At 32.0% G+C, this 23,901-nt stretch overlaps 2 protein-coding genes across 8 annotated transcripts in view; one reads left to right on the plus strand and one right to left on the minus strand.

The window, feature by feature from the left end:
- LOC145693937 (uncharacterized) overlaps nt 1–23,294 on the plus strand; it is a 299,148-nt gene extending 275,854 nt beyond the window's left edge. For 6 of the 7 annotated variants that reach the window (XM_081770111.1, XM_081770138.1, XM_081770130.1 and 3 more), the window contains 4 exons: nt 3,438–3,768; nt 6,055–6,123; nt 12,678–14,465; nt 21,658–23,294. In XM_081770111.1, the coding sequence (XP_081626237.1) occupies nt 3,438–3,768; nt 6,055–6,123; nt 12,678–14,465; nt 21,658–21,863 (2,394 nt within the window). In that variant the 3' untranslated portion in view covers nt 21,864–23,294. The remainder of the gene's footprint in view (nt 1–3,437; nt 3,769–6,054; nt 6,124–12,677; nt 14,466–21,657) is intronic. The other variant, XM_081770104.1, reaches the window with a different exon arrangement.
- Nucleotides 8,875–23,901, minus strand: part of LOC145694003 (cilia-and flagella-associated protein 96-like) — a 101,861-nt gene continuing 86,834 nt past the window's right edge. Inside the window, exon 8 of the mRNA XM_081770178.1 lies at nt 8,875–10,741. Within this exon, the coding sequence (XP_081626304.1) occupies nt 10,713–10,741 (29 nt within the window). The 3' untranslated portion in view covers nt 8,875–10,712. The remainder of the gene's footprint in view (nt 10,742–23,901) is intronic.

The raw sequence follows: 23,901 nt of genomic DNA on the forward strand, positions 1-23,901 counted from the left end.
TTGGTGTCCTTGGTTTTTACCGTTAAGGTGCCCTAAAGTTTATTTTTCCGATATTTCGACGACTTACAATTCGGAAAGGACATATTCTGCATCATTTTTGTACACAGGCTTTCTGGCTTGTTTTCATGCATATATCCACCCCTCAAGCATTATAAACGGTATTTTGCAACAGTTTGTATAACTTGAAATAAATAACATGTACACAGTGATGATTTCAGGGGGTGACGAAATTTTCTACCGGAAAGAGGTGACTCCCAGAGCCATCTTTGATCATTCTTAATAGGATTACCAGTATACTCTATTGTTGAAGTATTACTCACATCCTGTGTATTGAAATTTATCCTGGGAGAAATCTGAAACTACCACTACATGTATATCCAGTGGCAGTGGTAACAGCCCCGCAGATTTCGCTATGAGAGGCTCCCGAACTTTAAGGATTCTTTCAAGTTATGAAACTCGATTCGCATAGGGAATGATTTTAGTTCTGCATCCGGGAGAGGAGGACAACGCCAGTTTTGCGTCCATTGTGTACAAATTACTACGATGGTTTTTGTATTTACGACAGATTCCCTTTGAAAAGTTTGAGATAAGGAAAATTGTGTGTAAACTATGTCATAGAAATATATTTTTTAAAAATCCTTCGTTTTTAAGTTTGAAAATATGGTAACCTAGAACTAACTTAGTAATGATCAACAAATTCCGAATGCTGCACTCACTGGACTACCGAAAGCTCAGTAAACTGAATAATAAGGGCCGTTCTATACTTTCTTTCGTTCTGTCTTTTTTCTAATCTTTAAACTTCTTCTTTAAAGACTATCATGTAAAAGTCACGCGAAATTGCATACTATCGGTGTCACCCTGTCGTTCAACACATTCTGCTTTCATTGTTATAATAAACTGAAGTGCCTTGTTAATTTTTTTCTAATCAATGTTTGAAGATGGATATTTCAGAAATGTGTAACTTGTACAATATAGAACAGTTGCATATTGTGAATATTTCCAAGAATATTCCTTCACATTAAGTTGAAATAAAAAGCAATTCCTGGCTATCATTGCCGCTATTCTGGAAAAAGGTTTTGCCGCTCCTAGGCACATTTCGAGTGGCTCTTTTTGGCAATCCCCCATTGTCCAAAACAATAAAGTGAATATAAGTAATGCCCGAGTGTAACTAACAGTAAATGTCAGGATTCTGTGTTTAAAAACAATACAGTATCAATATAAAAGTTTTATAACCTAAAATCAATTGGATCTTTCTGTGTTTCAGTATAAAACTAGCTTTGTCACTCCTCCGAACCTACAAAACTATTTCATAAAAAGTGCCGAAAATCCGGCTGTATCTGAAATGTCTTGTTCATGCACTGAAAACTACATAGATATTTTTTTTTTTTAAAAAGTAAAAAACCTAAGAATAAAGGAACATGTTAGCGACATAAAGCACACGAAATGAAACCGGTTTCATTGTTAACTAAATCTTTGTATGAATCTAACCATACATTAGTAGAATCAAAACATCTCAAAAAAAATCAAAAACATATTTAATAATTTGATTTCTCACGCCTTTTTCATTGAGAAAGAAAAATCCAGCCTCAGCCAGGTGGTAGTTTATCAAAGGAACTTATTACGATGGGTAACAAATATATAACTGATTTTGTGTAATAGTGACTCTTAATAATTATAGGGAGTGATGATGAAAATACAGCTGTCATAATGAATGCATAGATACTGAATTCAAAATGTATTCATATATGAAAGTAAATTAACAAAAAAAAAAAAAAAATTCATTGTTATGGGTTAGGCTTTCATATAGTTATTATTTTTCATTTTAATTTTATTTATTTATTATTTACTACTGTTGCCATTAACGTGGCAAATACAATATTCTTTGTACTGTCATTTGTTAGTTTACTGTGTTTTTGTTAGTAGATGAGGTTGAAAAAAAGCTCCATTGCTGAGTTTCACAAATATTAAAAACCCTTTTTGAGAACATAAATTACAAGTGTTCTTTTTTTCCATTTTAGACAATTTTATATTACTTGTACACAATAGACTTTGTTAAAGTGTATTCCTATTTTTTTTTTAAATAATAATAATAAGTTGTTTGCTCTGCTAGAGTCCCTTCTAGTTGTATAGATACTGACTTAAATATTTTCATATGTAAATGAATTAAAATGGATTAGTTAGTCTTAAACAATCGACTTTCCTAGCATTGTTTTAAATATTCCACTTTGAGTGCGCTAGTGCTCTGTTCGTTATTATCTTCAAATAATTAACGTACTACTGCCCAGTGTACTATGCAGCATATGACATTTACTATATTTTCGTTATATTTTATGGCACTCGCTTGATCATCTCATGTTCTGAGCTAGTATATGGTATACAGATAGATTAAAAGGAAAAGAAATATGAAAACCTCAGCACAGTGCAGGGTGCTTTTTCAGATTTTTGATCAAGCTTGAGTTTCATTTTAGTGACAGATTTAAAGACTGCTACGCCTAAAGATACCAATGAAGATTTAGGAAAACACGAAATGTTTCTTGCCGTTTAGATACATTCATATTTTACAATAATGTCTAAATTCATATGATCGACAGAATACAATAAAATATTATTCGATTTCGGAAAGAATTTGTGAAAATGAAAAAACTTTCCTTTAAGGCATAATATGATATATGTTGTACAATCCTAATTTCCGATTAATTTAAGCCCAAAATCTAACTTTCAACTTTCAAATTTTAATGTATTTATTTATTTATTTATTTATTATTTTTATAATCTTATTTAAAACAACTATCACAAAGAAAATTTACATTGACAATTAATTTTTAAAAAATGCAGTAAAGAGTTAACATTCATATTTTTTTCCTAAATCCTCAACTCTCTGATCTGATCATTTTTCAGTCATGGTCAAGAAATTCCTATTTCATTTTCTTCACAAGGAAAAACATACAGCCAATTGCCAACATTATTTGTGTTGCTATTCTTTTATAAATGTTAGGTATTGTCATCTAATTATTGCCTTTTAATTCCTTTTAAATACTTAACTACGTAAATATTTAACTTCCTTTAGAATAATGTACCAAATAGCTCACAAAGACAAAAAAAGACCAGAGAAAAGGAGGCGGAGAATGCATACGGCACTGGGTCACGGCATTAAACCACATTTTTTAAAGTTAATGTTTCTAAATAATTTTAAACTGATATTGGTGAAACGAATATAAGCATCAGTCTTCTCTTTCTCCAATTATAAAATTGAAAGCTTGATTTTTTAATCTTAAGTCTGAATAAAACCAGACTTCTTTACTTTGTACACATTCAAATAATACTTGAAAACTTCGTCAGGCCGAGTCTCCTTCCTCAAAAACTAATTCATGCTTACATTAAATACTTTTTTTTTCTCAAACTAAGATTATTATTATTATTGTTATTTTTAATTTCAGGAAAGAATGAGTCAGCCCAAGGTACGTCTAATCAAGTCTCCATGGGAAGCAGCTTTGCAGACAGGCTCTGTGGACACGGCCTTCCAAGAGTTGTCTCAGAAGAGCAGTTTGTCCGCTACAGAAATCGTTGACTCAGTTGTGAAAGCAGCTGAAATGCGTACTACTGCTTCCCCACTACCATGGACACCTCCTCAATTTGAACCTATTCCTCCAAGGCAACAAGCAGCGCAACCACCACCTGCCTTTAAACCACAACCTCTTAGACTAAATCGTGAGAAAGATGACCTTCTGAAACCTAGAATCCCTCGAGGATGGGACCCACAGGCAGCAAGTAAGTACCAAAATGTTAACAGAAACCAAATGTTTTCATATTTCTATGTACACTCCAATTTTAGATTCACTCTTTCTACTATCTTAGACACATTTATAAGGACATTTTCTTTTTTCTTAAGTTGTTTTAAGAATATTATTGTGTTACGACATTACTTATATATATATCTTAGTCGTTATGTGATAATGAACACCATGCACCATGTATCTATGCATCTTATACCGATCAAATCAGAATTTGTCTAAAAATCTCTATTAAAATCTAAATCTACACTTCTTTCTGTATATATAGAGAGATCTAGGAGTATCTATAAATATCACATATTAATAAAAGATAATTCAGGGGGAGAAAAGGTATATTAAAATTTAACAAGTATTGTCACATCTTCTGCTATTTTTTCCCTTACTGTAAAGTTATTTAAAAATAAAATCTCCTAGTCATTTAAAGCAAATTCTTTGAAAATTTTTAATTCACTCGCAACACATTTGGTCCCTTTTTAAGATAAAACCATATCTCTGCATCACACTACTAAAACGTCAATAAACTTAAAATGTTTCTTTCTGGTTAATGCACATGCTTTCTCTGCTCCTGATTTCGGATTCGATTCCTAGTGATTCACTTTAAGCAATAGATTCTGTCTCATGTAGACTTAGTGATGAAAAGGGACAAATAATAACTATTTTCATTATTTGAAATGATTTATAATAAAAGTCTATATGATATAGCAATGTTTATACTAGTATTTCAGAAAATGAACTAAACTTACGTGGGTTACGACCCATGAAGGGCCAAACAAGATTTAGTAAGGTGATGTAAAGTCATTACAGTGACTACTATTGCTATTATCTCTAGCCTTGCAAACTGGTATATTAGGTAACATACCATGAAAAAGTGAATTTTTCGATAGAGGAATCTTTTGCAAAAGCAAGTTGGAAATCTATAACTCATGAGTTTAGAGAAGTTTCATACCTTTCTAAATTTTTCTTCATTTTTCCCCAAACTGTAATTTCGACTCCGAATAATATCTGTTTTGTTGCAGACTAATGATTAGATCAATGAACTGTGATCAATCTTACTCCGAATTGAAAGTTCATCCAAAATCAATCGAAGTCTTATTTTATGATACCAAGAATGTTTTCACTATACTACGAAATATAAATCAATAAAATTCTTAGGAAAAGAATGGAAATGTTTTATTCTAGTTATGAATGCATAGTATCACGATTGCATTTTCAATTTTTACCAAGGTTAGATTAAAACATCAACTTAGATTATTGGAAAGCAAAATGACAATATAAAATTACCTTTAAATATACCATTTGAAATTTATTTTTAAGACGATTATTAGTGGACATAATTAGAAAAATTAATAAGACGGCAGGCACTGATACCATATAAGTTGTAAGGTTTTAGGGTTGTACGTTCCATTAGGAAAGAGATTAGACTACAGGAGGAAGCGGATTATGCATATCTAAGTATAAGGTTGGAGGTAACGTATGCCTATTCTCTTATATTTTGCTCCCTAATACGGCTACAAAGATTCTTAGAAAAACACAACAATTTTTTCTCCTATTTTTCCCAATTGAGAAAGATCCCAGGGCAAGTTACTCAGACAGACTTTTAAAACTGACAAGAAATCTAAGATTTTATTGCTGAAAACAATTTAAGGTCAGCTTTTTTAGGTATTTCTCAGCAAAATCAGATTCCATTAGAAGAAAAACATATCTGCAATCGTAAAAGAAATTGAACAACTTATCATCAGTATACGAAGAATACATATATCTTCGAATATATACACTATATCTTGCAATATGTTTATAAAAAAACTTTTGTAACTCAGCTGTGCAAATAGTGATTAAAAGAATAAATAAATTATAACACTTTCTCTCACATTTATCATAAATTCTATTGCATGATTATCCTCACAATTTACTATAAAAAACATAATAAAAATAGTCTAATGCTTTATGTTACAAATAAAAATTTGTAATATGATCAGATTTGCTTTAGTGTTTTAATAAATAAGACTATTTTCGTTATTATCTTTTAATAAAATTGACTGCATAATACACGATAGTTGTGGCAATAGGATCCACTATAACGTGCACAAAACATTTACATACAAAATAGCATTAGAAAACTATTCGAAACCGCACCACACATTTCACCAACTTTTGCAATTGCAATACAATGTACAATTCTTTTTTCCTATTGCCATGACAATGGTTAGTAACTTTCTTTCTTTATTCCTAACCAATAAACATGTTGCTTGCAATCCTCCTCTAGGTGCACAACTAGATAGGAGGCCTGCATTTGCTCCTGCTCCAAGACCACTCGCTGTTCTTGGAAACCAAGGTATATAACACATTCGGGTTAATATTTGTGCTATAACATATAGAATAGAATAAAATCCTAATCTTGCACTTCAATTGTATTTTTTATAAATTAACAATTTTTTTCTTAATTCTATTTCATTCTTTTTTTAATATTTAGCTTAGCTTACCACTGACACTTTTTTTTCAATTAACTGTCATTTTCTATTTTTAGGCATAATTAATCATGAGCGCCCGCAATATTTTGTCCAAGGGAGCATAATTATCATCTTTTTTTAAAAAAAAAAATGTTTGTAATACTCTACATGAATCATAATTCTTCTATCGTTACTCATACCAACTAAAGAACAACATTCGACACTACTGAAACTGGTCTTTCTTTTTAATTTAATCAAATAATGTACAATTAAAATATTGATAAGGCAATAATTATTATTTAGAAATCTCAGCGGTAATAATAATTTTTATTGTCTTCCAGTTGCGGGCGCCCATGTAATGAAGTGATAAAAATATATTTCTTTTTTCCTTGTCTGTATTAAAAAAAAAAATCAAATTTCTTATGGTGTGAACAAGAAAAGAAACTTCTTATATAAAAGTAATCAAATATATTAACTATTTGTTGGTAAAGGCAATTCTTGTAACTCATAATATCATTGAGAGTTCGGCTAACAGCAGTTACCTTATTCGTCTGAGTTATTGTTGTTTCTAAAGTTTTCTGACCAGAATAGGATGGGTTTTAGGTTATTTAGCTAACTTAGCTTAGGGGAGCTACTAAACTAATAGAGTGGAGTGGAGTAAGATGACCAGTTTCTTTCCTCTATAAGTTTAAAAGAATACAATGGAAAAGTAGAAACTAGAGGACTGAAGTGAATAAGTAGACTGAGAGGGATTCCATGTGTACAAGAATGAAGTAATAATGGCTATACTACGTCTCTTTACTTGTACACGTCAATAAATACAGTTATTCCTAGGAGCAAGAGTTTTTCGCAAGCTGCAAAATCGCGAAAGTTTTCCTACTAACTCGAGAGTTGGTTTTTCAACGAACTGCGTCAGATTGAGTAAGGGAATAGGTATTTTGAAGTCGCGACAAAATGCGATAATTGACATTTTGAGCGAAATATGCCGTGAAACGCGACAAATTGTGGATTTTTTTAAAACGTCAATTTTAGTTGTTAAAATACAGAAATAAAAAGTACAATTTCCCAAGCAACGTAAGTTAAACTTGGTAAGAGATATCTGCCTGCATGAGTTAACGGAGCTGAATAATCTTATATGCAAGATCAAAATTGCTTTTTTACATTCGAGGAAACTGAAGCGTTCATGTATTGCTTTTCTAAGGAAAGAATATCCACACTTGACGCCGAAGTTGTTTCCTCAACCAGTGTTAACAAGGTGGAATAGTTGTCCAATATTTGCAGGACTATTTCGAACCACTGTGTAAATATTTCTTCTCACGATTCTTTGAACTCACAAGCAAAAGAGTTTAAAGATTTTTGTTAAAGGTAAAGAAAATCTCTTGCAAGCGCAGATTTATTTTGTTTCTGAAAACAACAAGTTTTTGGTGGATCTCATTACTTTCACCGAGACAGAATGTAAGCCATATGGCCATCTTTCTCATGCTCGCCTAGAACAGCTGATATCTCGTTTTAATTTAATCACAAATGTGTCATGTCATTCTCGCACAGATACTTGTCGTACGAAGTTGTCAAAGAATGATAAGAAAAAAATGATGCTATTGTTTAAAAGATACGGGGAAAAGTAACTTTTGAAGTTAAATATCTTAAGGAAAGAAAAGCAGGAATTGAATGAAATATACGAGAGCCTTGAAAATTATTTGATCCTTCATTTGTTGGGTGCCTTCAAATGCTGATATGAAGTCTTTCTGCAAGCTTTTTGTTCACAAACCTGGATTTTCAAAGGAAACTGAAATGTATGGACATTTGTATGCTGATTTCCATAAGAGTTTGAAGGAAGTTGTGATGCAGAGTCAACATGGCAACGTCGGTATGATGGATATTTTACTTGCACAGAGAACCAAAGGGAAGGAAAAATTAAATTTTAGTAACTTGTGCCTGTCGCCTGTCCGCAGTATGGCTTCCAATAAGGAATACTGATTGTGAAAGGTTTTTCTCGAAATACAGTTTCATAATCAATGATAGAAAGCTACAAATGAAAGAAGAAAATGTGGAAACGCGCAACATGCTGCACTTTCCATCAGAATAATAATTTGCAGACGGGACGTATATACAAGAAGATACTAGTGCACCCTTTTTAAATGTGTATGTGTTTTCGGTGTATAGTCAATACAATGTATGGTGTTTTGTGATGGCAATCGTGGAGATACTGTGCTATTTTAAGTTTTTGGACTTTTGAAAGAAGAAAGAAGTAATTTGTTGTTAATAGCTGCATAAAGAATAACTTCATTATCCTAAGTAGTATTATTGTTTATTACTTATATTGGACCTATTATTAGAGTTTGTATATTAGAACTTGTAAAATAATTTACTTAACGAGAAAATGAAAAATTTTATATCTCAAAATGCGACAAAATACTAATTTTTAAATTTCAAATGCGAAATCTTTAATTTCAAACTGCGAAAAACTCTTGCCCGTAGTTATTCCATATGTACAAGGTCTACTCAAAGGTTTCGAGAATTTTGATATTCCTTCCAAACCAATAGCATTATGAATTCCTGCAGCTAGATATCTTTCAGTATGTATTTCAACTGCCAGTTTCCATAGTGGTATTGTAGTTAGTGCACGCGTTTCTTAGTTTTCGGTTAGTTTCCTTACACCGTATTCTGCTGTGTCTGACAATTTCGAAATGGACCTGCACTGAGTTTTGTTTCAAACTTAAGAAAATTGGAGCTTAAACCTACCTAATGCTAAAGGAGGTTTTTGATGAGTAAGCTTTAAGCCGAGCTTTTGAATGATTTAAATGTTTCAAAAATGACTAGGCGTCTGTGGTAGATGACAAATATTCGGGTGACCAACATCATGCGCGACTCCGGTAACAATTGCGAAAGTGTATGAAGTGATCCTTGAGGACAGAAGACAGATAATCTATGATTTTATGTAATAGAATTGGAATGTCATACGGAACATGTCAATTTATTTTAGCGAATGGACTGAATATGAGTCAAATTGCAGTTAAGTTTATTATCATTCATCTACAAGATCATAAATCAAAAAAACAACATAATTACTGTTCCCTACTTACTCAATTTTGCTCTTTGTAGTTTTCCCCCTTTCTTAAAATTAAATTGAAAGTGCAGCGTTTTAATTTAATCAAGGAGTTCGAAGCGAAATCGTGACAGTTCTTGAGAACGCTACTGCCAGCAGATTTCTAAAAGTGCTTTCAACAATGGAAAAATTGCTGGAGTTGCATACGTGTCCAAGATGACTAATTTGAAAATGACTGCGAAAATTAGAAGCTAAGATGATTTTTCTGTTTTTTACGATCAAATTCTTGGAAATTTTAGATATCTCGTATATCTAGGAATATGGTACTTAATACTCAAATATTAAGCCTGATTACACTAATGAACCAATCAATTACAAAATGGGCGAAAATAAAAAGACAAGCTGTAATGCAAATTACAAAAATGATGAGTAAAAGTAATCAGGTATCTAAAGAAAATTTTTGCGCAGAGTTTCGGCACAGATTCCTTTACCGATCCCCTATCTTCCTTTGGATACTGACTTTCAGTTCATTGATAGTAGTGGGCTTTGTAGTGTGAACCTATTCCTTTGGATAACCCACAGGAAATAGTCCGGTGGAGTTAGGTCGGGGGATCTGAATAGTCAATGGATATCCCGGAATCTGGGAATGAGATGTCTCGGCAAGTGTCGTTGAAGGGTTGTCATTGACACTACTGCAGTATGATTGATGGCACCACCCTGCTGCGTCCACATGTCTCTTAAGCCAAGCCGTCTCATTTCGGAAAAGAAAAAATGTTCGTAACATTGTGTTGTACGTTTAGCAGTGACTGTGATTCAATGGTGTCATATTCGTTCTAAAACTAATAGGGACCTATCCCTCAGGCATGACTCAGTGCACATCATATAGTAACCTTGCCACTGTACAATGTCGTTTCATGCAACAGTTGTGAATTTTGTGTAGTTCAGAATCGACAGTTTTGTTTATTGACGTAACACTAAAGTAGAAATGAGCTTCGTCAGACGTGATAAGGTGTTGCACAAAGTCATCACAATTGCTGATTAGCCAGTAACTGAATGTAGTTTATTGAACCTTATCTTGGTCGAACAATTTATGCATCATCTGTAGCTTGTATGGATACACTTGCAAGTCCTTCACAGCACACTGGTATGTAGAATATGCACGTGACAACATAATTGCCAAGTTGATATCTTTGGACTTTGGTCCGTGACATTGGACAGATGTTCAACATTTATTGCACTTCGCGACAATCGAGTTCTTCCAGGGCCCTGTGTTTTGTTCACGTCTGCCGAATCACGAAAGTTGTGAACAGTACGCAATATGACATTTCGGGATGGTGCTACCTGTTTCTTAAAATGTTGTTTGAAAGACCTTTGTTCTGTGATGATGGAGTTTCCACTTCTGAAGAAGTCTCTACGATATACGAAATATCAACGGCGGTCCACATCACAATGATTCCCTACAACAATGAAAGAAATATGTATCAGTAACTCCCATCTTTACACTTCCTATTAAGCTATATGAAAAACATGCAAGACTGTTATTGCTTGAAGTATTCAAAATATAAATGTGTCCCATCAATATGAAATGTTGAACGTCAAAGCTGTACTTACAAACATTTAACCAGAAGTTATTTGCAGAAACATTTATCTATAATGGTAAAGCTAAAAGTGCGAACATAACTATACAGATACAGATACTAGTGAACACCTAATACTTTAATCTACTCTTTTAGAGGTCAACATCCGTCGTTCTCGATCAGTGAACAAGTCTCTTGATTTCTTTTGAAATATTCATTACCAAAGTAAAAGTCTGAAAGAAAATAAATGAAAAACGTATATGTGGAAGATTTTGAGCCACTAACAACTTCCTTGCAGTAAAGTAGAAAGTGAGAGAAAAGAAAATTCTGAAGAGGGCAGTAAAGGAAGATGGAAAGCATAACAAAATATAGACCTGGAGTGAGTTTTACAGCGAAGAGTTTAATGAGAACTCTAGACACCCATCATGGTAGAAAAAAATTAAATATATATTTATGTAATCAAAATTTCGAAAAAATTCAAAAATTGACTTCGTGAGCTTTGATATGAATGTGACAAGAATCAATCAATCAATCAATCTCTCTCTCTCTCTCTCTCACTCTCTCTCTCTCACTCTCTCTCTCTCTCTATATATATATATATATATATATATATATATATATATATAAGCTGGGAGAACAATATTGTCAGTGACTATGGATATTGTTTCTGAGGTTTAAAATTCAATCAATTTATGCTGCATTACCGTCAAAAACAATTAGGTAACTTTGACAAAACATGGAAATTTCATAATAACATACAGAAACACTTTTTGTTTTACATCAAAAGTCTTCTATGTATCTACTAACGTCAAAATACAATATACCAATACTCATATTGAAAAAATCCAACTTAAAATTGGCAAATTTTACAATTTGTAATCCTCTTACTTATTGTAAATAGTTCTATTTTGATACTACAAGCTCTTTGATTGATGATTTACTATGAGTGGCTTAAATTAGAAACGAGTTATGTGTTCCTAAAATTGCTACATTAAAAGATCTAGCTACAGTTTTCAAATTGTTCCTTTCTCTTTTAATAAGCTTTTAGACATCACAAGGCACAAACTTTAACTAACATATATATAAATTAAAAATTTAAAATTATAGCTATTTCAATCTTAGAATTTTCAACGTGTCAATTTAGATGGAAGTACTTCTTCCTTCTTACAATTACCTTTCAGTTTAACAGAAAACCTTAAAACGTAAAATAATTTATTAATAATAGGTGAACTATCTCTTTGAACATATGTGTATAAATAACTAAACCGTGAATGTTGATCATTTTCCATTTATGGACAATTATGTGAATATACCTACAAGATATTTAACAAAATTGAATTGAATATTATTACAACATGATTCTGTTTCGTATATGCAATGTAGTTATTAAATTTTCGAATATATTGAAATTATTATCCTTAAAGTTATTTCAGCACCTTAAAGATTAAGATCAAATGGAATAGAAGTATAATACACTTTTCTTATAAACTCGAAGGATATATTAACAGTACTTTTGTTTTATACTACAAGCTTCTCTCGGCAAAGTTAGCACACAGCCAACGATTTATGCCTGTTTAATAAATGCTGTTTCATATAACAATATTTTAACACATTTATATCTATCTCTATGCTTTTGTATATTTGCTCTTATTCACAATCTAAATATATAATTATAAACAAAGTGTATGTAGAGAAAATAACATTGTTAACACTTCTGCGATACAGTTTTTATTACATACTATTGCACTTTATTATGCTTGTCTATCTTACTTGCTTTTTCTATATTTTCATATGCTAATCTATTAACGTTTCACAGGGAAGGAGGTTAGCCTGCCACCTTCAGCTCCCGTTGCCATTAACACAGGTGCAACACTTTGGGATTCTGCACAGCCAGGCTCTTACCCTGTATACCTACCTTCTCCCACCCCTCTTCCTGTGACTTCGCTGCAAACGACTCAAGAAATTTCACAGGTGCAACAGCAACAAGCTATGCAAATAGAATCATCACAAACAACATCAACACTTCAACAACAGACGAGTGCTACACAGTTATCGGAAACATCGACACTTCAACAACAGAGAACAACTACGCAACAAGAAGCAATGGAAGTAGACATTTCTCAACAGTCACAATTGCAGCAATCACAACAACAATTCCAAGAATTGCAACAAATTCAACAACAACAACAACAAATTCAACAACAACAACAACTTATGCAGGAAGCACAAGAGCGACAATTCATATCTGCGTTCATGACAGAAATAACAGATCAACAGTCGGAAAGTCAACAACAACAATCTATTCAGCAATCGTTAAGTCAGAATATTGAGCAAATGCAGCAAAAAGAGGACCAGCTGAGGAATGAGATATCATTATTAACAACTCAACAAAACTTTGCCCAAAGTTCACAATTTACACAACAGACTCAACAAACATTTGAGGAAATTCAAAGGGAACAATATTCACAAGACCAATACGAGAGTGGCGTTGTTTACGAGACGCGTCCTGTTAAATCTATAATCAAAAGCTTTGAAGAAAGCACGAGACCGCCTATGAAATACAGACAAGTTAGGCCACCACAAGATCGTACAAAATTTCCACCAGTACAACCACCAAAACCATTGCGAAGTGCAGCCAGTCAGTATTATGTTTCGAATACCACAGTTCAAACACGGGAATTTCTTCCAGAAGAGTTGGTTCCTCAATATGATGCAGTTTTTATGACAACAGAATCTGATACAGTATCAGCTTCTCAAGCCCAAATGCTCAATGAACAAAGATCGCAGTTTACACAAAACATTAGCCAACAGCAAACAATTCAACAACAAACAACACAACAGCAAATTCAACAACAAACAATACAACAGCAAATTCAACAACAAACAACCCAACAACAGATTACTGAACAACAAACACTACAAAGTCAAACTGAAGAAATAAGTACATCAACACTGCAACAACAAATATTAGAGCAACAAGCCTTACAACAGCAGCAACAACAAATAGAACAACAAGCCTTACAACAACAGCAGCAACAACAACAACAAATAGATGAAATTTTACAACAACAACAACAAATAGAGCAAATTATACAGCAACAACAAATAGTGCAGGAGCAACAACAACAACAACAGATAGTAGAGCAACAACAACAAATACAGCAGCAAATAGTAGAACAACAACAAGTAGAGCAACAAATAGTAGAACAACAACAACAACTAGAACAGGTAGTAGAACAACAACAACAACAAATTGTGCAACAACAACAACAGATTGTACAACAGCAACAACAAATATTAGAGCAAATTGTGCAGCAACAGCAACAACAGCAAACTATACAAGAACAACAATACTCACTGGTGCAACAAATAGAACAAACTTCTTTAGAACAGCAACAAAGACAAGAGACTGTAGTACAGCAACAGCAAGTTATACAGCAATCACAGTTAGAGGTTCAAAGAACGGAAGTTAGTCAACAGCAATCTATACAACAATGGGAACAAAATATCAGCAGCGAACAATTGTCCTCTTCTGCTTCCCTCCTTATGACTTCAGCCCAAGCCACTGAGGGAACGCAACAGCAGCTTGTAACTAATTTACAAGGCAAGACGACCTAATTCTTTTATTTTGTTCCCTTCCCTTGAAGTGACAAAAGCAATTACATTTATTTACTGCATGTGTTTTTACTAATAGCAGTTTCTCGATATTTGAGTTTGACTTCCCAAACGTATTTTCTTCTCACTTCACAGTTAAATAAAGTGATATGAACAACAATTTTTGCGACAAGTATATTGCATGCAAAAACAGACTAAAATATTGTAACCTATGTCGAATGTAAGCAGCGATCTTAGAGAAAATATGAGAAAAACATACAAGATTGAGAATAACTTGCCTTGTTTCGACAAGAATCATCATGAAGTAAAAAGTGTTCCATTTTTTTAACTTAAAACTTTTTTCACTTGATTATTTATTAAAGAAGTTTTGAATGATATTTTGAATTCGCTTATTGTTGCTGAAATAAATAGCCACTGCTAGTGAGATTTTTTTTTTTTTTTTTTTTTGTTTGTTTGTTTTGAGAGGTTTTGTGTGTCAATAATCAAACCCGACTTTTTTGTTTTTGGTTTTCCGGTTGTAATTGTTTTCTTTTGTTGACATGAAATTTTAAAATGTGATTTTCGATTCAAATTTTTGCATATCAGTTTGATATCCCTTTTCATTTTTGTTAAAACTATAAGATTTTTTAAGAAAATGTATTTATTTATATTAGATGTGGTAAAATATTGTGGAATCAATGGAAAGGTACTACTATAAAAAGCTGAAAGTAAATTCTACAACTTACTTTTTATTTTATTATTTTCCATTGGTTATAAATACTTTTCATTAGATAAAAAAATTATCAATAAGAACGTCAGAACTTTAAAATGAGATGGAATGAAAACTGCAAGTATTATTTTACGTTACTGTGAAAAGCAATCAATGAAGATAATTTCGTTCATATATCTACTCTGCTTCGGTGGATGGAATGGATTACTCTAAACTTATTGCGCAAAATGTTCTTTGTACACGATCTGTCAAGAAATGATGATGAAAACTGGCAGCCCAGACAATGTGATCTCTCCTCAATGGATTATTTTCTATAGATTTACCTCAAGTCCCAAATCTAACGAGAATAAGCCATGAACAATAAGTGAACTGACAGACAACATTGAACTCAGCATTGTGTGCAATACATGTGCAAAAGCAGTGAAAAATTAAACCTTCAGAATCCATTCCGGCCACAGAAAGGAGAGGAGGACATTTGAACGATATTATCTTGAAAATATGACAATGGTAGCCTTTCAATATACAGTGAAACCTCTATTATCGGACAGCTCTGTAAAGCGGACACCTCCCGTAACGGACATATTTTGTAATCCCCAAACACTGTAATAGGAAAAAAAAAACATATTGGCAAACCTCTCTAAAGCGGACACTCTCTAGTACGGACACGGACAGTCTTTTCTGTCTTTTATAGGTATTATTTACCTCCGTATTACGGACACTTTCTCTAGAAACAAGTTGAAAAGTTAAGTAAAAATGCATTTTTAGTAATTCATACATGTGTCACCAAGAGAGCATTATGACAGCACTTTGCCTTCTCAACTGTCTGCTTGCAATCCAGACGAAGCGCCTCTGTTTAACAACACTCTCATGTCTTTTGCTTGCAGCCCACTCCCACCCAAGCTGTTTTAGACACAAAAGTGATTGATAATTGTCCGCCGTTTGGAATGACATGTTATTCTACAGTCAAGCTGGAATCTCTAACCAAGCAAAAGACAAGTTTGGTATTTTTTACCCGCGGGCATGCATATTGTCCCAAAAAAGACACTACTGGACTGTAATTAACCACAAATTAAAGCGACATACTGAAAACGTAGTAAAGTGATAAGTGTAAAGTGCAGGGAACTATAACATCTTATTTCCATGTTATCCCTCGAACATAGAGTATTGGATGGCGGAGGATAATGCGGGTATAGTAACATTTTGGCAACATTCGTAAATATATGATTCATGCAAAAAATATTTGTTTCGAATTGCATATTACCTTGTTTACTCATTTACGTAAGAAAATATTGAAACCTCCCTAAGGCGGACACCTCTCTATAGCGGACAATTTTTTATTCCCCACGGCTGTCCGCTTTAGAGAGGTTTCACTGTGTATATATAAGACTTCATTATCATATAGTTTTCATTCAATTTCATTTTAAAATTGTGGCGTACTTGTTGATGAACTCTCTTCTCGGATCTATGTAATTCTTTGCAAAGAATGGCACAATAGTACAATGTAAACGATGGTAGATTTCCTTACGGAGTTTTCCATTATTAATATAGTAAGTTACAACTTTTATATAGCCATAAATCTTCCATCAATACAACTGCATTAAGGTATCTGTAGTGTACATTGAACTATTTTGCCATTTAAAAAAAAATTAAACTTCATAGATTGAATATATATCTATATCTATCTACCTCTCTACCTATCTATCTATCTATCTATCTATTTATTAGACCCATGTAAATCGAAATTCTTAATTTACATAACTGTGTCTACTCCTTCTCCCTCTTAAACTGGATAACTTCTAAATCAAAACGAACAGATCAAGTAACGATAGAATACTTTTAATGAAGATTGTACCGAATTTTAATGTCATTTATAAACTTCTCAGTGTTAACATCAATATGTATATTCGGAGTTCCTAGTAATGACTTCTGTAAAATGTGAAGTTCTAGTTCCCGGCTCTCATTCTTGGTGGTGAGCCCACGTGACTCTCTAAAAATCACGATACTTTCTTGTTTTTGGTTAAATCAAGCGTGACTATCCAATGGTTTCTCATATTGCACTACTGATGTTAACAGATTTTAACTTATTTAGTCCCGAATTTCAATTTGTTAACAACTTCAGTTCTAAAATGAGTTTCTGATTACTACAACTTTGTCTGGTTCTAAGGCAGTACTTTCATCCTTCACATTTTCGAAGTATTGTTTTCTGTATACAACATAGATATGCGTGAAAATAATATTCAAATTACACATTCATTTTTTTAAATATGAAAAGTTGTTTGAGAAGTTCAGATATTACCATTTAGATATTCATCTACAGAGTAGTAGTTTTTACTTGATAATAGATTATGAAGTTCATTTCTTTAGTCTTATCGGCGCTGTAGAAATTATGAAATGAACATAATTACCAGCAAAAATAGATTTAGCACCATATAGCCAAGCAAATTCATAATCATTTTAAAATCGTCCTTTTCCATCGGGTTTGAATGAGGATTAAACTTGCTTTATTGATGTTAGTACTTTCCTTTACAATAAAAAAAATCAATAACATAATGAACTCGTGGTCACTGTCCAACACTAAATTTCTTTTCCGAAAAATAATAGGTGATTTTTTTTTTTTTTTTTTTTTTTTTTTTTTTTTTTTTTTTTTGAAAATGATATTCGTTTTCCCACATCAGGTCTCAATGTTTGGAAAAACCAAAAACTATAATTAAAATTTTCAATTTTCTGGAATTAGCTTGGAATAATATTTTAAGAAGTTTACTGATTATAGTAATGTTAGTCATAATTATTCATACACTTCATATATATTAAATATAAATAGTCACAATATATTACACACAAATGTTGACTAGTATAAAATAAATCACTCCCCTTCCTCCCCTTCCCCCCAAAAAACAGACGAAAGGTTCATAAACTTCTGCGGATGTCGCCCAAAGTACATTTCCTTCATAGCTACCCGTCTTTCTTTCCCGAAAACCTAGGAGATTTGTCTGATGAGCATTGTGAGACGTTTCACCAATCAATTCAAATCCTGATGCATCGATATAAAAGAAAATCTGGTATATCAATGCTCGCAGATTATTGTTGAACTTTGGCGTGGGAGACCCGGGTTCGATTCCCGGTGGAAGCTCATGTGGTTCGGATTCCACGTTAATCAGTAAGTCCACGTCTCATATAGCCTCGCTGCTGAAAGGGACGCTAAACTAAAAATCACTCAATTAATCAATTGTTGGAACTTGGCACATAACATGCTCCACACATCACACAAGAGGAATTCTTCATAGATTTTTTCTCTCTCTCTCTTAACATGTATTAATCATTTTTTTCCCCTTAACTATCACTTTTGTTTGGTTAGCAATGTATAAATGCACTGATTTCAGCTGCATCTTTACATGCAGATTGTTCCATATATGTGGATCTTTACTGGTTTTAATTTTTTGCCAGTCTATTGCTCATGCAAAACTGTACACAATCCTAAGCTACGTATAAATATTGGATTATCTTTCTGATATCTAAATGTGCCATGTACATACTTGTTTTTTCATCTAGTTTACATTGAACATAAAAATAACAATTTTATTAAGACATAAATTTAATAAATATGAGATTTCCTTCAAAATTTCATTTCTACATTTCTGAAAAAACAAAGCTGATGTAGCATGTCTAGCTCAGATTCGTAATCAGCAGGTCAAAAACTATAAGGAACACCTACTTCTATTCAGAAAAGAGGGGGAAGGGGTTTTAGAACAGTAAAAAGAACATAATTTTATAAAAACTACATTTGTTCTGATTTCAACATTTCCAATCTAATTTCATAACGTTTGATTCTTTCTTTATCTCTTCTTTTTCTTCTTCTTCATATGTTCATGGTATTTCGATGCAAGGTTTTCACGCACATGCATTAGATATACAGTATCTGCTACAATAATCGAATTTTGTCTCTGAACTCTCTATTCAATTCACGGAAATGTTCAAGAAAATAATTCATGTTACTGAAAATAATATCTTTTCCAAATATTTTCTTTTGTTTGGTTGCTTACTACTCATTGTTAAATGTTCATTTATTTTCGTTAATTGTAGTTTCAAGTTTGTTGATATATCTTTCTGTATTTTCCTGAAAATTTGCGTTATGTATCATGGTTTCATTTCTTCAAATTTGTAAAACTTTACAATTATTTTGAACTTACAGATTGCCAAGTACGCTTATCACAAGCATTATACTTTTATTATATTCAGATTTTTTAAAATATAGTGACGATATAGATGCTAAGAAAAATGAATGAATGAGAAACAACTTAGAATGAAGCAACTGAAATTAAGACTTCAAAGTATAACTTCTTTTGCTTGCTTTGCGTGCTAACAGAAGCTTTTTCTATCGTGACGAAAGAAGTTTTGTTTTAGCAACAAAACTAAGACAAATAAATGACTCTTATTGAAGTACTTGTAAGCAACATAAACCATTTAAAATACATCATAACATTTCCGATAAAACTCAAGGTTTTCTTTCAATTCTCTTCTATTTGATAAGGGTGAATAGTCGAAACATCGAACTTGTGCTCAATGTGTATTATTTTACTGGCTGTAAATGTTTCCTTTTTTAATGTTCATGTGTTGTTAATTAACATAGTAACATATTACATAAAAAAGCTAAATTCAATATTAGCATTAGCAAAATTTCGAGCTTCGGATTTGAACAACATCGAATAAAATTTGTACATTTTTGGGAGGTATACCTTCCTTTCAAATAAAGAAAAAGATTGAATGTTACATTGTCGCTACTTTTGTTTAGTTACTTGTTTTTTTATTTAAGAGCCAGTTCTACGATCTTCTGATAAGCTTTCAGTTTGTTAACTTACAAATAACATATTCAAATGTTATATTCCCCCTCACTATTATTATCAGTCGATGATAGAAATCATAATTATCACTTGTCCCTCTGTTAAGCTTCTCTGGAACTTGCTAGAAGGTTGTACAACTGGCTCTAAGTGAGTTAACAAGCTTAATTAGCATACATCTCTCACTTGCTCCAAAATTTAGGTTCCGACAAATAAATAATGTTAAAAGTCACAAGGATTGAAGGGAGAAAATGTCCGTTTTCACTCACTCTCTCTCTCTCACACACACACACACACTCTCACACACACACACACACACACACACACACAATAAATAAATAAATAAATAAAAGTCAGAATAATCAACTAACAGCTTAACCACTTCATGATTTTGAGGTGACTTCCTTGCTGATTTGCCGATTAGTATTTGAGGTTTGGGTTAATAAATTTAACATCAAAGAATTAGATGTAAGCGATAATTTCTTACAAACGTAAATTATTTATGATGTAGTAGTTCTATGATTTAGTTATAAGTAAGCAAATTTTGAATACTCAGTACAATTCCGCTTCATGAATCAATTACGTTCATAGTTGTGATTTTATAATGTTTTTGAATGTACTGGTACTGAACATATTTTATCATAAGCACTGCTTTAAAAAAACGCTTCAGGTTAACATATGTCTAAAGATAATTAAATCTATAACTAAAATTAACAATACTGTTTCTTTCTTTCTGTTGATAAATAGTTAAATTTCTCACCTTTCGTGTGAGAGACTTGGTTGTGAATCTCAGTAGTAGGTCATATGATTTGAATTCCACAGTTGGTTCATATCTTACTTAACCTGAGTGATAAGGGATGTTCAACTCTGAACGAACAATGCAATTATTTTTATATTCTATAGTACATAATGCAAACTGTAAACATCACAATCTAAGTATAGTTGAAATGTTAGCTTTAGTAATGCTAACAGAATAAGAGATAATGTAATTATACTGTCCTTTTGTTCGATTCAAACCTAAAACCACCACACACACTAGCATCTATATTTAGAAATAATATAGTAATATATATAATATAAAGAAATAGCTATCATTACACATTTAAGTTCTTGTTACGATCGAAACAATAATATTACTTTCTAAAATATATATGTGTGGGAAAAGGGAGGCCTGTTTCAAGGAGAAAACCTTTTTAACTTATAGCGTAAATATCTACTCTACACTCACACACGAAATGCATATTTTACATCACTGGATTTCCTCTATCGTTATAGAAGGTTTGGTTTTACCATTTGTATGATAAGTACAGCTACTTGCTGCAAAAAATATGTGTTAAGGAAGTTTCTTTAGGTTTGAACACTTGTACGGATGGAGATTAAAATTATCAATCTATCTTTATTCAATTAAAATCTAAAAATGATTTGTATTGAAAAAGGCTGTCTTTAATAAAACGATACAAAGTCAATATTATGTTTCAAGTTGCATACCTTAGAATTATAGGAGTATATATGTCTGTATTTTCATTCTATTATTATTATTATTATTATTATTATTATTATTATTATTATTATTATTATTATTATTATTATTATTGAAAGTATAACTTTTCACTAATTATCTTCTTTTTACGTTTTAGGACTGGCTGCACCAATTCAACAAGACACGCGCACACAAGAACTTCCTCCACTTCCGACCATCGAGCCACAAAATCTTCCACCGCGGCAACAACAACAACCATCGAAGTTCTGCGTAACAAACTTCAACAATTACAACACAGCGCCTCGTGGTTGGGGACAAGGATTAGAATATTACAGACCTGTAACGTTTTCTAAAATAGGTTAACGAACTGTAAACATTGAAGTGATGATGTCGAAACAAAAGGGAGCGGATAACAAACTGGGATGAGGAATTAGTTGTAAAATTAAAAGGAAAACTTGAAAAGATCATAAACTTTATGAACTTTTAAATTTTACAAAACAAAACAAAACAAGGCGAAATCGACCTGAGGTTCTCATGTGCACCAACAGCCCTTTAATGTGTGACTGTGTCTGCAATGATGCACTATTTTCTGTGAAAGTTTGCCTCGTGGTGTACATTTTACAGCAAATGTGATACAAAATACATGCACATGCATATATATATATATATATATAAATGTACATATATACATTACATATATATATATATTATTTGTTAAGGTGTGACTGTGAGCCTTTTATTCTTCATTTGTGTATTATAGTTTCAGACCTTTTTTTTAAAAAAAAAAAAAATCCATCATATTACTACTACAGTACTACGTTTTCTGTAGTGCACATTCAGCTCAACACACTGTAAAAGTAATTGAAAGTGCTTTCTTTTTTCATTTGAGAGTTTGTGTTACACATAACTAATTAGAGTGCCAGCTTACTACATCAATGCTTGAAACAAACTAATTCACATAACCAGTCTTTTTAAGTAATACTTCATTGCAGTTCTAAATTACTGCAATTGAATGTATTTTACATAGAATAGAATGATACAAATTCATCGTTTTTTTCTTATTTTAATAAAAGCTCTTTAATTTTTTGTTAGGTATGTAGATATCTATCAACTCAAACAGAAAAAAAAAATTTAGCAGATTAAACAATATCGAAAATCAGTTACAAAATTTTAGAAGTAGCCTATAATAATAATAATAAAAACAAATTACAAAATCTTTGAATAAATAAAAACAACTAACACTTGTTAATTAGTCGAAAAAATCAGAAAAAAAAATTTACTTTTTTATGTTTAAGTGGAGTTAAAAGCTGCATAATATTTTCTTGTTTAGGTGTAGTATTGTTCCTGCAGGTATAGTCGTGGTGTTTCCATAACAGAACATTTTGCGATAGCATTATATTAAATTGAACTCGGATCGATTGACTGATTATCCACAGAGATGACATAGTATATTAAAAAACATTTGGCATAATATACTTATTCATGTAGTATCTCTATTATGAAGCAACAAAAGGTAGTGTTCTTTTTATATAATGATATACATGCCATTCCTTGAGAGATTCATTCACTAAAAGCTATCACGTATATTGTATATCCGAACTACCATTTATACTATACTTAAGAATTTTATCAATGTAAATACCCAGAAATTTGTTACATCCATTGTTATAAACTTGTTGAATCAGACCAGTGTATGATGACTGTGGGATTGTTTTTCTAACTTCATCAAAACTCATTGTTGTATTCAGTCTGGTCACACATTGAAGTCTGTTGTAATAAAGTGTTAAAAAAGAATTTTCTTTGTTTTTCTTTTCTTAAATTAAAAATTTGTTTATAGTCATGTACTTAGTTGATAAGTTAAATGTTTACGAGTAAAATTTAAAGCTCAAAATTATCTTGTGTTTTTTGACATTTCCATGCAAGATATAAACAAAATATTAATTAATTTCATATAATTTATTACTAAAAGTTCGTATCTTATTTACGTATTGTCTTGCACATGGCATTTGCAGAAAAAAATGAAGGTTATATATATATATATATATATATATATATATATATATAAGGAAAACATCTATTAAAATGACTTGAAAATGGTTTAAAATGCTACTTTATTCAATACAAGCTTGAAATTTTCAAGAGAAAAGAAGGTTGGGGTTCTCATTTGGGTTCCATCTTGTACTTAAAATGATAAAATCTTTTATATATATAACGGATTTGTATAACGACGAAAAGGGGGATGTTCAGAATAAAGTCGTTAATGAAACTAGCTTCTCGCAGAATTATTTAGAAGACTAAAGAACAAAGATACTATAGGCACAATACGACGAAAACAACAAATATCAATGGTTACAGCTAAGCAATATGAGACGTGAACCTGCAATATAAATGACGGATCCGA

Source organism: Thermobia domestica, chromosome 1, assembly GCF_964235325.1.
Source record: "Thermobia domestica chromosome 1, izTheDome1.hap1.1, whole genome shotgun sequence".
NCBI lineage: Eukaryota > Metazoa > Arthropoda > Insecta > Zygentoma > Lepismatidae > Thermobia > Thermobia domestica.